The sequence below is a fragment of the Camelus ferus genome, chromosome 3 (assembly GCF_009834535.1).
Source record: "Camelus ferus isolate YT-003-E chromosome 3, BCGSAC_Cfer_1.0, whole genome shotgun sequence".
Lineage (NCBI taxonomy): Eukaryota > Metazoa > Chordata > Mammalia > Artiodactyla > Camelidae > Camelus > Camelus ferus.
In genome coordinates, this window is record NC_045698.1 from 96,895,038 (window position 1) to 96,907,915 (window position 12,878).

The window sequence follows — 12,878 nt, forward strand, 5'->3', positions numbered from 1 at the left end:
GCACTGAGTTAAATTCCTTTGTCCATTTGTATTTCTTCTGTGGTTACTACATGTTTTACAGAAAGAGCCATATTTGTTGACTGGGCATTTTTTAGGAAAAACTTTTAATATACTTCATAGTTTAACCTAGCTGATATCTTAGTAGGTATTTCTAAGCACGTGTAGCTAGCTCTATCTGGGATAACTACCTTTGTCCCTTTTCTTTCAACTACCATCTATTTTGATTCTGCTTAGACTGTTCCCCAGGGTAAATGTCCAGTCAATACCCTAACATCTGAAGAAATGTTGATTTACATACTTCTCTTCAAGTGGCTATGTTCTTTTCTGTGTAATACAATTGCATTAAGCTTAGCCTAGACTTTTAAGAATACAGCTGAAGTAATCTTACAAAGAAGCATTCTTATTTGAGCTGTACAATATACATTACTAACTCTGATCCATCATGGTACATCTTAGTTTTAAAACCTGCTTTTCCACATTGTTTTAGTGCCAAGTGCCATCTTTCACATTTGGACATTCTTCATATCTCAGAGTTCATCAAAATCAGGTGTAACCTGTTCTTGCTTGCAGTTCAAGGAGAGCTGGTTCACTAATGAAATTGTTGTATGCTGAACATTGAATTAAAATACAGATTTAATTTTTCAAGTAGAACTTTAAGCAAAAGTCTTGTCGCTTGGCTTCTCTTATTTTGGCAAAACTCTTACTTTCTATTCTAAGATAATATAGAGCCTAAGAGTTGTAAGATTAGATTTTTATGAACAAAGCCACAAGGTGCTCCCCCTTCCCCATGTATTTCCCAACTTTATGCTAAAAAAATGGATTTCTCAATGTTGATTTGAATATAGCTATTGATTATCATTAGATTTCCTTGTAAGTTACTAAAATGTGCATCTCTTTCCTTGTTTCCCAGGCTGGGCGTAAAGAAAGAAGCGATGCACTCAATTCTGCAATAGATAAAATGACCAAGAAGACCAGAGACTTGCGTAGACAGGTAAGCTGGTAGAAAGTGCCAGTTGCTTTCCTGAATTCTCAATTTTGTTGTTTTGGTTAAAATCCCAAGAAATATTGGGCCCATATTCTTTATTGGGGCAAAGAATGAATTTTTACAGGGAACTGACTATCTCTGTTCGTTTTGTTGCTAATAAGCTTCTAAATGGCTAATAAAATCTCTTGGGGACCTGGAATAATATAGTCCCACTGGAATGGACTGAATAAATTAGCTCTAGTGTGAAAAGGATGTTCAGGTAAGAAAATCAATTTAAAATGACTTGGGGACCTGTGAAAGTACCCTGCAGGATCTTGTGATGTTAACTTAGACACAGAGGCAGAAGTCACAGTTCCTATTTTGACTTAGCACATTCTGTTCACGCACTCACAGTTCCCTTTGATCCTTGGTGGAAGTGCGTGTCCAGTACAAATATGGTGGGTATAGAGGTATGTGGGGGGCTCAGATTGCCCAGTTAGTAAATACAGAGGGTCTGTCTCTTCATTTAATGGTAAATAATCCCATTAAAATTTTGGAATCAAATTGAGTTTTAGTCTTTAAAAAAAGGTAGGGTTGAATTTGTGAAACAATTCATTAAGACTTAAAAAGAAATTTAATAACCATGCAGACAATTTCCAGTCTTAGTGGAGAAACATCTTATTGTTCATGTCTGACATAAAGCAAAATTAAAGATGGAATGTATCTATTCATTTTCCTTTTGGTAAAGTGGTATCAGAAATGGTTATAAAGATAACCTTGTAGTTTAAGCTTCATAATGTGCTAACCCTGTTCAGATGAACCAGAAAGTGCTTTTTTCTTCCTTTCTCATTTTTATTTAGCCAATTAGGCTAATTATATATATTAATACCAAGGCTATGTGCCAGTTCAACCCAGAGCTGTTTTCTGTTCAGTTTTGTATTATTCCTTTCAGATACAAGCTTTAGTTTTGTAATTCCCAAGAAAAAAGGATTTTGTTTTGAAGACTGAGATTCTGTTGCTGAAATGCTGTAACTGTAGTATAAGCTATTATCTCTACAATCGTGTTTCTTGTGTTGCGGATTATGTAACTGCATGGCTTACACAAGGGTCCTCATATAAGTGCAGCCATACTGTCATGAGCTTTTATTACATTTAAAAGTAGACGAGAAAAAAGCAATCTAGCTTCTTGGTAGAAATAAAATCAAATTTTTACAATTTAATTATTAGCTTCGCAAAGCTGTCATGGACCATGTTTCAGATTCATTTCTGGAAACCAACGTTCCACTTTTAGTATTGATTGAAGCTGCAAAGAATGGAAATGAGAAAGAAGTTAAAGAATATGCCCAAGTTTTCCGTGAACATGCCAACAAATTGATTGAGGTAAGTGTATTAGTAGTTTTATTAACTGTGGGTAACTTGGCGGAGTGTGGTGATTTTTAATCATATTATTTAATCAGCTGAAAAGTGTGGGGTTCATGTAACATACAATAAGTATAAGGCAAAAGTCTTTCATTATTATTTAATATCTATCCAAAACTATGGTTTTAGTCAGTTTACATTAATTATGCACATGGTTAAATATAGATAGTCCCTGTCCTGGAAACTTAATATCTCTACTTAATGTAAATGCAGATAAAGATAGAACATGACATGCTTACATTTAGAACACCCTATAGAAAGTAATGGCTAGAAGTTGGAGCTCAGGAGTCATACTGCCTGCATCCTGGTAAATTACTGAACCCCTCTGAATTCTCATTTTTTAATCTGTAAAAGGATAATAATGATGACTATCTAGGGATTATTTTGAGGTCTAAAAGAGATGATGTGTGTCAAGTGCTCAACTCTTTGCCTTAGACACAGACTCAGCCCAGTCGTCTTGTTTTAAAATTGAAGAAACTGAGCCCTAACACGTTGCTAATTAGATATGTTTGAACAGTAGAAATGTGTATGTTAGTGGTTGGTTTATTAGGTAACAGGAAGAAAGAGTGAATTGCTATTTAATTTCCAAGTGAGTTAGGCTTGCTCCTACCTTCTGACTACTGAAATCATGTTACTGTTTAATTTATTCATTATTACTTTATTTTAAAAATTTGATACTTGGTAAGCATATATGCAAGTTATTTGATTTTTTTAAACCTTAATGTAAAACATCTAATATTTGGAAAAGATATTCTGTAGACTATTGTTGGTTATTATATATGAACAGAAAATGAGCCTTTTATGTAAAATGTGTGTCTTGTTCATTGGATTTATAGTGACATTAGGCCAGGTTAGTACCATAAAACTATTCTAGGAAAACAGTAGTAATCACATTAAATGTATTACTAGTTTTACATCTAGTTTTCTTTGAACATTAAGCGTTACTTTGACCTGAATTAATAATGTACAAAATACTTAGGTCAGTCTGCTATTCGAGGTAATGATTCTGCCATTTGGAATTAAAATCAGAAGAGTTTCATTTTGTGTCTCCATTCAGTATAACTTTGTTCACAAAAGTCACATGACTTCATGAGGTATAATGTACAAGATTGTCTTCAGGAAGCCAGCCTCTTGTAAGTAGACTACATATTAGAAAGTGTGCCTGTGAGGCAGGAAGCACAGACACTGCCTTGGGTAACAGGTAGCAGTAATGTCATGGGTAGGGCTGTCTGAAAGGACATGGCAGGCTAAACCTCACAGGGGAGCCCTTGTCTGTACTGCAGCTGGAGGGCCCTTTATAAGGACCTGCTGTGCAGTCTTCAGCCTCTCTATCCAACATAATTGACACTGGCTGAGCCCCTACTGTGTACCATGTATATGCAGATACAGTGTACTTTCCACATTTCTCAGGTAAGGAGACTGAGGCTTAGAAAGGTTAAGTAACGTGTATCCCTCCCACGAGGGCTGTGCTGCTCAAGCTTACTGGCATAGTGGAAGCCTTATGCCCAATGAGAAGCACTCAGTGGACCTCATGGCTTTGGAGACCTTGCTCCAGGAACTTTGTCCATGCTTATACTTTTTATTTCATTCTGAACTAACCAAGGGCCCCTTAGAGTTCAGAGTTTCCTTGTGGCAGCTCAGTTCTGACTCCTTTCTCACCTCTCTCCCCTTTCTATGCCCTCCACCCCCATCATCCTCCACACATAATATGTACATATTAAGTGACACAGGACTTTTCATTGCTTGAGCCATAACCAAAGGCTTTGTAGTACCATCCTGCACACAGTTAAATTACATTTATGGTAATAGAGATACTAGGATATGTAATTGCCTCTGTGCATGAAAAGGAAATTTAAAGTGTTGTAGAAGCCTGAAATTCCTAATTTGAGGCAGAACTTTGTTCAGTGACAAGGCTTCTCCCCACACTAGTACTTTTGTATTATAATAAAACACTGAATGAGTGAGAGTTGTTTTAAGCAAAGGTAAAAGACTTGTAATCGCTTTGTTAGTCTCTTGACTTCTTGCTTTCTTTTCATTAGTTCCCCCTCTTAAGCAGAGTAAATGTCTACAGGCCAACTTTTGTTTCAGGGGCCATTTGCCAATTTTCCTGGAGCTTTAGAGGAAGGAAGAGTGTTGTGTGAAAGTTGAGAAGGGCTGGTGGTAATAGGCCTCTGGCAGAAAGGAAGGTCTCAGATTCTTCAGCCACTGAGAATTCTGCCAGATATGTTTGTCTTCCTAAAATACTACAATACATTTCTGCCACTAACCACCTGCAATTAGCACAGACCCCACAGGTAAAGGACATGATGCCCTCAGTGTAGATGCCAGCTGTAAGTTAGAGGGTCCCCAGTCCACTTGCACTTCTGACCAGCTGACTCCAAATTTGGAGGGTTCCCATGGCCCACTTCATGTTCAGTAATTTGATAGAACAACTCATAGAACTCAGGAGAGTACTATACTTATGATTGCATTTTATTGTAAAGGATACAAATCAGGACTAGCCAAATTAAGAGACACATATGGTGAAGTGTGGGAAGGTTTCAGAGACAGAGTGTCCTGCCCTCTCTCCATGAAATCAAGGCACATCACCCTCCTGGCACGTTGGTGGTTCAGTCAGAAGCTACACTGAGTTTCAGTGTCCAGAGTTTTTATTGAGATTTCATTATGTAGGTATGATTGATAGAATCTTTCTTCCCCAGACCTTGGGCTTTCCTGAAAGCTCCCATTCCTCCAATCACATGTTTGGCCTAGTGGCCTGCCCATCCTCAGTCATCTCATTAACCTAGCATGTATAGGGGCTCACCAGGAATTACTTCATTAGCATAAATGATGAATAAGAAAGCCCTTCCTATCACTACTGAAACCTTTCAAGGATTTAGAAGTTCCCTCCCAGGAATCCAGGACAAAGACCAGATATTCTTTATTATTCAGCATCTCCCCATCTTGAAGGTATGTGGAATGCATGGTTTTCAGCTAGTTTGCTACCTAGCCATAAATACCACATACAAGAGGTTAGTTAGACAGGGCAGATTTGTTTCCTACAGCTTTATCTAGATCCTGTTTGTAGCCATTTATCCAGTGATTTACCAGTTGTCTTATCTGGTGCTCCCTGCATTATTTGAGTTTTACCTTTACCTGGAGGTTTGCCCCTCAGGAGCCAGGTTTTCTGTTCTCTCCAGGCACTTGGGTCCTTCTCTTTGTAGTGAGTGATTCTTATAGAATTCATTGATTCTCCCTATGGTATGTAAATAACCTGTTTAATATCCATGTATTGACAGTTAGCCTTTCTTGGACTCCTTCTGTAGTGGGAAAGTCCCTTCTTCCAGAGGCAGCACATTCCACTGGGGGAATTCTCTGGTTGTTAGGAATGGGGAGCCACAGTCTCCTTCTCCAGAACTGTACCTGTCCATCTTTTTACTTCTACACACGAGTGAATTGAGAGGAGCTGTAAGTGCAGAATACATCCCTGATTTGATTTCAAAGGTGTGGTATAGAAAAAGATTGTAAAATATTTTATTAACTTTTTTATTGATTACATGTTGAAATGTATTATCTTGAGATTAAATATTTTTTCTAATTTCACCTCTTGATGTGACTACTGAGAAGTTTAAAAATTCTTACGCAACTCACATTGTACTTCTGTTGGACAGCAGTGGTCTAGATGATTTCCTCAGGTATTTTAGAGGCTCTCTTCGGTCTCCCTCTTCTCTGAATGCTCACCACTCAAGTGGCAGCCTTTATTGAACTCCTGCTTCAGGGGCAGGTGGATTCAGATGGAGCTACCAAGGCTTCCGTTGGCTTTATCCTTTTGGGCAGTGACTTCACCGTGTCCTTCCCACTGTGCTCATAGTCAGCCAGACCCAGGGTTTTGCCTCCGGAGGTGCTGCTGCTCAGTCCCATCTACTTCATTCTGGTCTGTGTGTGTGCAATTGGTTGTTTGGCTCTCTCTGTGGTTTTGACATTTACCTAGTATAAACTTCCTAGATTCAGTCTAGTGTTCTGTCCTTGTCAGGGCTGTTGCTGGCATTGCTCTTATTGACAGACCCTTCCAAACTTAATGTCATTTCTTTCTTTAAAAAAAAAAAAAGATAAGCATTATCTCTTCTCCTTTTATCCAATATGATGTTTAAAAAATATTGTCTAAGACAAAGCATAGGGTAGAACCTTTCAGCTTGCCACAAGAATTCATTCTCTTGATGGCACAGATCTTTGTATATAGTTAGCTGTTCAGCTAGCTATGAATCTCTTAATTTTTTTCTTGCTCCCCCACCCCATGCCCAAGCCAAAAAAAAAAGTAGTATAAAAAGTTCATTTAATTTGGGGTAAGTGTATTTCTAGTTTCTGAATAGTATTAAGGATAACATCCACTTAGAAATGGAAACCTTTTATGGTGCCTTCTCTGTATACCACATTATGGAAATACAAAATTAGTTTCAAGAATAAAAACCACCTACTGACTCTTCAGGTTTTATACGCAGAAGTGAATTTCTTTGTTCCCTCTGTGTGGATGCAGTGTTTGGAAGGCTATGTGGTGCCTGCTGCCTTTTGGATCCTTATTAAATGACTGTGATTTTACTTGGGAAAGCAAATAACAGTGTTTGCTGTGAGGCTGCTCTTAATTTCTCAGGGTCTGGCTAGGACCTCTGACTGCCTCTGACTGTTGTTGTCAGTGGGGTCCATTACCTCCCCACGTGGTCTTGAATCCCCGTTTTTCATGCGAAGGGTATATAGAGGTAGTGAGTAGGCCTCTGAGTGGGGAACAGGAGTTGAGGGTCAGTATTAGTAATCTGGGTGTCACTTCTCTTCATTTTCTTCTGGAACTAGCAGTGAGGGCTTTTCTGTCACCTGTGTATGAAAGGGCATGGCTGTGCCTCATGGTAACGGTAACACCTTTTATACTTGACTCGCCCATATCAAGTTAATGATTTCTTTATGTTGCTCTTCAGTTTAGTGTATTGAGGTGAAAGAAATTATTTTCTGTCAGAAATACTAACCTTTTTGTCAGTAATGCAACACCCATGTGTCCTTTAATTGCTTCATTCTTTGCCTACCTCCTTTGCTGTGAGCAGCTTAATAGCTAAAGCACAATCTGTTTTCCCTTTCTAATTTTGCTCTCTTCTAGGTCTTTTTTCAATTTCACGAATTGAGAATGAAATAGGAAAAACACATTTCACAAAATCTTGCCTATAAAGACTATGTATCATTTAGTACCCCTTTCTGCTCAGCCCCAGTGTATTGAAATGGGCCTTTTATTATAATGAACTTGCTACAGTAAGATAGTATTTTGTTCATTGCCTTGTGAATTAAGAACCAAAAAGTAAATGTAACTGGTATGATTTTGAACTGGATTATCATTACTTGGGCCCCCCACCCCACCCCAAGCATTTCCCATTATCCAGGACTTCATAGAGTATGGCTTTATTGGATTGAAATGTATATTTTAACTGCAAATTGAATGATCTGCATTATAACTTTTATTCTGTGATGTGCTGATAATATGCAGTAAAGTGGCCTTGAAGAAGCCTCTGTAAGGAGCATTTGAATTAAACATTGACCTTATACGATCTACCTGTAACATCTTGGATATTTTCTCATTGCCTCTGTAAAATACTGTAAGCTGAAATTCTTGCAAATGGCAAATTAAATGAAGCTTCAATTTTCCAGGACTTGTAGGATGTTTGCACTAAAGCAGGCAGGTGTTCTTGAGGGAGAGTGCTGACCTTGGATTCCAGAAGGATTTCCTTAGCATATTGAGCTTAGTTTTTCTCACATTTTCAAGGGTCTTTAAATTCAGATGTGTGGGCCTCTGCAAGAAGAAAATGTCTTGCATGTACTGTTTTAACACCTTGACCCGAAATAAGCTTTTTTGGCTGAACTTAACCACCTAGTCAGATTTTGGTATGGTCAAGTGAAGGTGATGGGTGAATTTTGTTCTCAAGGAGCATCGAGATTCTTTTCTTTTGGAACATTGGTAGGAATGATTAAGGAAGCACTCTGCCCAGCTCTGGCCCTGCTTCAGAAAAGAGTGTAGGCTCTCCTGTTTCCTCATCCAGAAGAGCTGAGGGACTAATGTTTAGACATGCACCCTTCCTGGCTTTACTGATAGACTATTCAGGAGGTTAGACTGAGATAGGGAACTTTTTAAGTGGTCCATATAATAACATGGAAATGGAAATGATTACAGTATCACCTGAGTGGTAAACTACACATGATAGCCTTTTTTTAAAATATCAGATAGACAATCTGTTTGAAATAGTTTGATGTTTTAGTAAATTCATGATTTCTAATACTGTTAATAGATGTATTTATATCCTGCCTCTTCCAAAAATTAGGTTTGGCATGGTTTATTTTGAACAAAAACATGTAAGGTAAAATAAGGTAGATGCAGGAAATCAGGACCTAGGAGAGAAATAACAGACAATTATGAACTATTATTGCCATATTTGAGTTTGGTTGTGGCACTGTACTTCCTGGTAGCATGGAGGAAAGGATGAAACACAATCAGTTGTGTAGTCGTTGTTGTTAGAAAGGAGGAAATATGCCCATTTTATCATGGGAGATATGCCTATCCTAAAAATAAAATGTTTAAAAAAAAAATCCCTACGTGGGGCTTTTACAGAAGGGACAGTTAATGATTAAATAGATAGGGTCCTCAACAATTTTGATAATAAAAATAGTAATACATTCCACATGATTTTTTTTCCTTGTAAGTTCCCTAAAAAAAAGGCAAGATCATAATATTGAATCGACACTGAGTTGAGATCCAAACAGCTGTGATCTGGTGAGGGGCTAATTCAGCATATGTGGCTTTCATCTCCCATTGACAATACTAGCAGAACAGCAGGCTATGAGTCTTTGAATCTAGGACTTCCTCCTAATCATCCCAGTATATAGCTTTGTTTCTTTTTTAAAATAATCTTCAGAATTTCTGTTTCTTAATATTTTAAATGTATCCTTTGGAAAACATTTAATTACTGTTGTTCTGGTTAGCAGTTTTTTTTTTTTTTAAACTGTTAGTTTTGTACATAAACATTTATTACCATTGTGACAGTGTGGATTCAGTTTACCATTGGATTTATGTTCTCTCACTTTCCCCTTCTTAATCATCTGCTTCCATCCCTCTTCCTCTGTATCTAACACTTCTTTCCTTTTTTGTATTGATTGGGTCCCCTCACCCCCTTCTGTTTTTCCTCCCTCCTCTTGCTTGGAAACCATACACTCTATTGTTTTATTAGTAACAACTCTGGATATTTTAGCATGTATGTTTAACTCAAAGGTTGTTGTTAATCAGTATCTTTTCTTCCTTCTGAAACAATATAAGAATCTTAGACTTTTTTAACTTCATTCTCTAACTTAAATATTATTGTTGTCCAGTATTTTGGTTTTCTTAATTCTTAGCCCAGGAGTTAGACACTGTTGATATTGCTTTATTTGCTTATTTCAACTTTTGCTTTAAAGTTGGCATCAACCTGGTACCATATTTTCATTGCTTCCCATTTCTTATTGCATATTAGACCTTCCTTCTGGGATTGCTTCCTTTTTTCCTGAAGCATCTTCATTAGAAACTCCTTTCGTGGGGCAGGAAAGATCTGTCTGGAGTAAATGCTCTCTGATTGTTTCTGTTTTTGCTTTTAGTGTCTTTATTTTGCCTTAATTCTTGAAAAAATAATTTTATTGGATGTACAGTCCTAGGATGATGCCCCTGCTGCTACCCTTCAGTGATCTGAAGATACCAGTTCCCTGTCTCTGGCATCCATTGTTTCCTTTGAGAAGTCAGCTGTCAGTCTTGCTGAGCTTTCTTTGTAGATAATTTGTATTTACTTTCTGGCTGTTTAAAAAAATCTTGTCTTTGTTCTAAATCTTCATTACATTCTAGTGTGTCAGGATATGGATTTCTTTTTGTTTACTCTGCTTAGAATTTGTCTTCTAAAATCTGAAAATATGTTTTATCCACTCTGAAAAATTTTCAGCCATTTTACCTCTTTCAGTATTGCCTCTTCCACAATCTCCCTCTCTTTCCTTCTGAAATCTTTGTAGTTGAATAGGAGACCTTAGTCTATCTCAAGTGTCTCTGAATTTATTTTATGGTTTCCATGTCATGAAAATTTCTTTGATTTCCTGAGTAATTTCTTCATTTTGACTTCCAGGTTAGTGATTCTCTTTTAAGCAGTGTTTGGTTGATATTTTAAATTTCTAGAAATGGTAGGCACTACTACTTTCCTCTTTAAGTTCTATTTTGATCCTTCTCAACTCTGCCTAGTCATTTTTTAGTGTGTTTTTCCTTTTCTATACTTTGTATACTTTCTTTTATTTCTATTAATATAATAAATATATTTTTTGATATTCCACTTTCTATCATTTGAGTATCTGCAGTCATGGATCTGATTACACAGTTCTTTTGCTTGCTTTTGTTCACAGTGGCTTATTTCCTTGTGTATTTCTTACACTTTTTATTGTGAGTTTACATTCTTGACATTTTGCATTTGGGAATTCTTTGAGGCCTGTGTTTAAATTACTTTCCATCAGAGAAAATTTCCATTTATATTGACTTATGTCAGTTGCTTATGGATACTGCTAATACATGACCTCCTATATCTAAACCCCTAAGGAGGGCCAGCCTTTGGTTAGAATTTACAGAAGGAGAGGCCTTTTCTTTTCTTCTTCTCCTTGAGGGAATGCTTAGGGCTTATGTTGGTGAGTATCCTACGTTTTCCTCCTCATGTTGACTTTTTTTTTAATTCACTGTTTCACTAAGTTTGCTGCCTTCTGGTTGTCCCAGCTCTACGCAGATTCTCTCATCTAAGGCAAGGGCCTTGCAAGGGCCATGGTGTTTGCAGTTAACCCAAGTTCTGATCACAGAGCACCCCCACATAAACAGTGCTTGCCTACCTCTCAGAATTTCTGCTTTCTCATTTCTAGTCTCTGCTAATTTTCCTTAACTACTCACCTGCTTTGACTTGCATTTTTTCTTTTTTCTTTTTTTTTTTTGCAGGGGGGAGGTAATTAGGTTTATTTATTTGATTTTTCAGTGGAGGTACTATGGATTGAACCCAGTACCTCAGGCATGCTAGGCATGCACTCTACCACTTGAGCTGTACCCTTCCCACCTTGACCTGCATTTTTATTTAAAACATCATCTTGTGGTATAATTTATATACCATAAAATTCACCCATTTAAAGTATAAATTTCAATGATGTTTACCAAATTTACAGAATTATGCAGTCATTATCACAGTCCAATTTGGAACTTTTCTGTCACCCATGAGTGTTTGATTTTTTGGTAAACTATCCTGTTCCTCCTAATAAGATAACTAGCACCCTTCCCTGGAGATTGGGAAAATGGAAACTTAACCTCTGTTCCATCATCATTTCCTCTGTGGGTTTGGAAGTAACTGAGTGGTTCTGAAATTTATATGACGTGCAGTTGGGACATCTTACTTTGTATATGACAGGTTTGGAAAAGTTCAGTTATTATTACTTTGGACTTTTTGAGAGTGTAGAGAATTTAGCCATTTTAAAGAAGAAAACTCAGATGGTAGCTTAACCCAGGGCCACACGGTAAGTGATGTAGGTTTTGAGCTTCATCTTTATGGCCTGCTACTTAGGTCGTGATGTCACTACTGAGACTTAAATGCCCCCGCTTCCACAGTTCTTCTCACTTGTTTTACCTCCACAGCGGGCATAGGCTAACACAAGTGTCATCAATTTATTAACAAGAATAAAAAGAAATCTCTTCATGTCTTTCTCCAAAGGTTCCAGGATATGGGGCAGTGGGAAACAACTTGGGCTTGACTTAAATTTTAAACTTCATTTAAAGCCATCAACACATGTATAATAGAGGAAAAATAGTTATAGTGGTATATTTTTTTCCAGCAAAGAACTTTGTTTCATAAATTTTATTTAAGCAAAGAAATTCTTGAGCTTTCCTAAATGTCTAAAAAGTTGTCCTTTCTGTCATGTACAGATGTCATATTTTGTTGATCTGACATAACCTGGCTGTGACCGTTTTTTTCCCTGCACAGTACAGAATATTTCTGAGCTACTCCTAAAACCAGCAAAAGCCCAGGGCTAGGTTGTTTTTTTTTTTTTTTAATCAGGGAGTTGAAAGTTTTCTGAAATGTTTTGCTTTTCTACAAGATTCAAACTTAAAAGAGGCAGAATAGTGCAAAGGAGGCCTTCATGATTTCAAAGCTAGTAGTCATAGTGTTGTCTTAGCCCCCCTTTTAGATAAGCAGGAATCAAAGATGTTTAAGTTGTTAATACACACGTTACTGTGGTAGCAAAGATATGATAATTTATTCCCGGAGCAAATTAGAGATGTTGCACATCACTCTGCAGAGTCTCAGCTCTGCCAGATTCTGTGTGGAAGTTAGCTGCTCTGAGTGTTTTTAATTCAGACTTCAGCATCTTCTTCAGTCTCAGTATTAACTGCTATCCCAGATTTCTGAAGCCTCAGAAAGAGGTATTTAGGAAGCCCCTTCCTTCATTCCCAGCT

General features: G+C 37.4%; 1 protein-coding gene across 1 annotated transcript in view; it reads left to right on the top strand.

The window, feature by feature from the left end:
• Positions 1–12,878, top strand: part of CTNNA1 (catenin alpha 1) — a 154,203-nt gene that overhangs the window by 109,230 nt on the left and 32,095 nt on the right. Inside the window, exons 8-9 of the mRNA XM_032476845.1 lie at positions 911–991; positions 2,192–2,344. Of these exons, the coding sequence (XP_032332736.1) occupies positions 911–991; positions 2,192–2,344 (234 nt within the window). The remainder of the gene's footprint in view (positions 1–910; positions 992–2,191; positions 2,345–12,878) is intronic.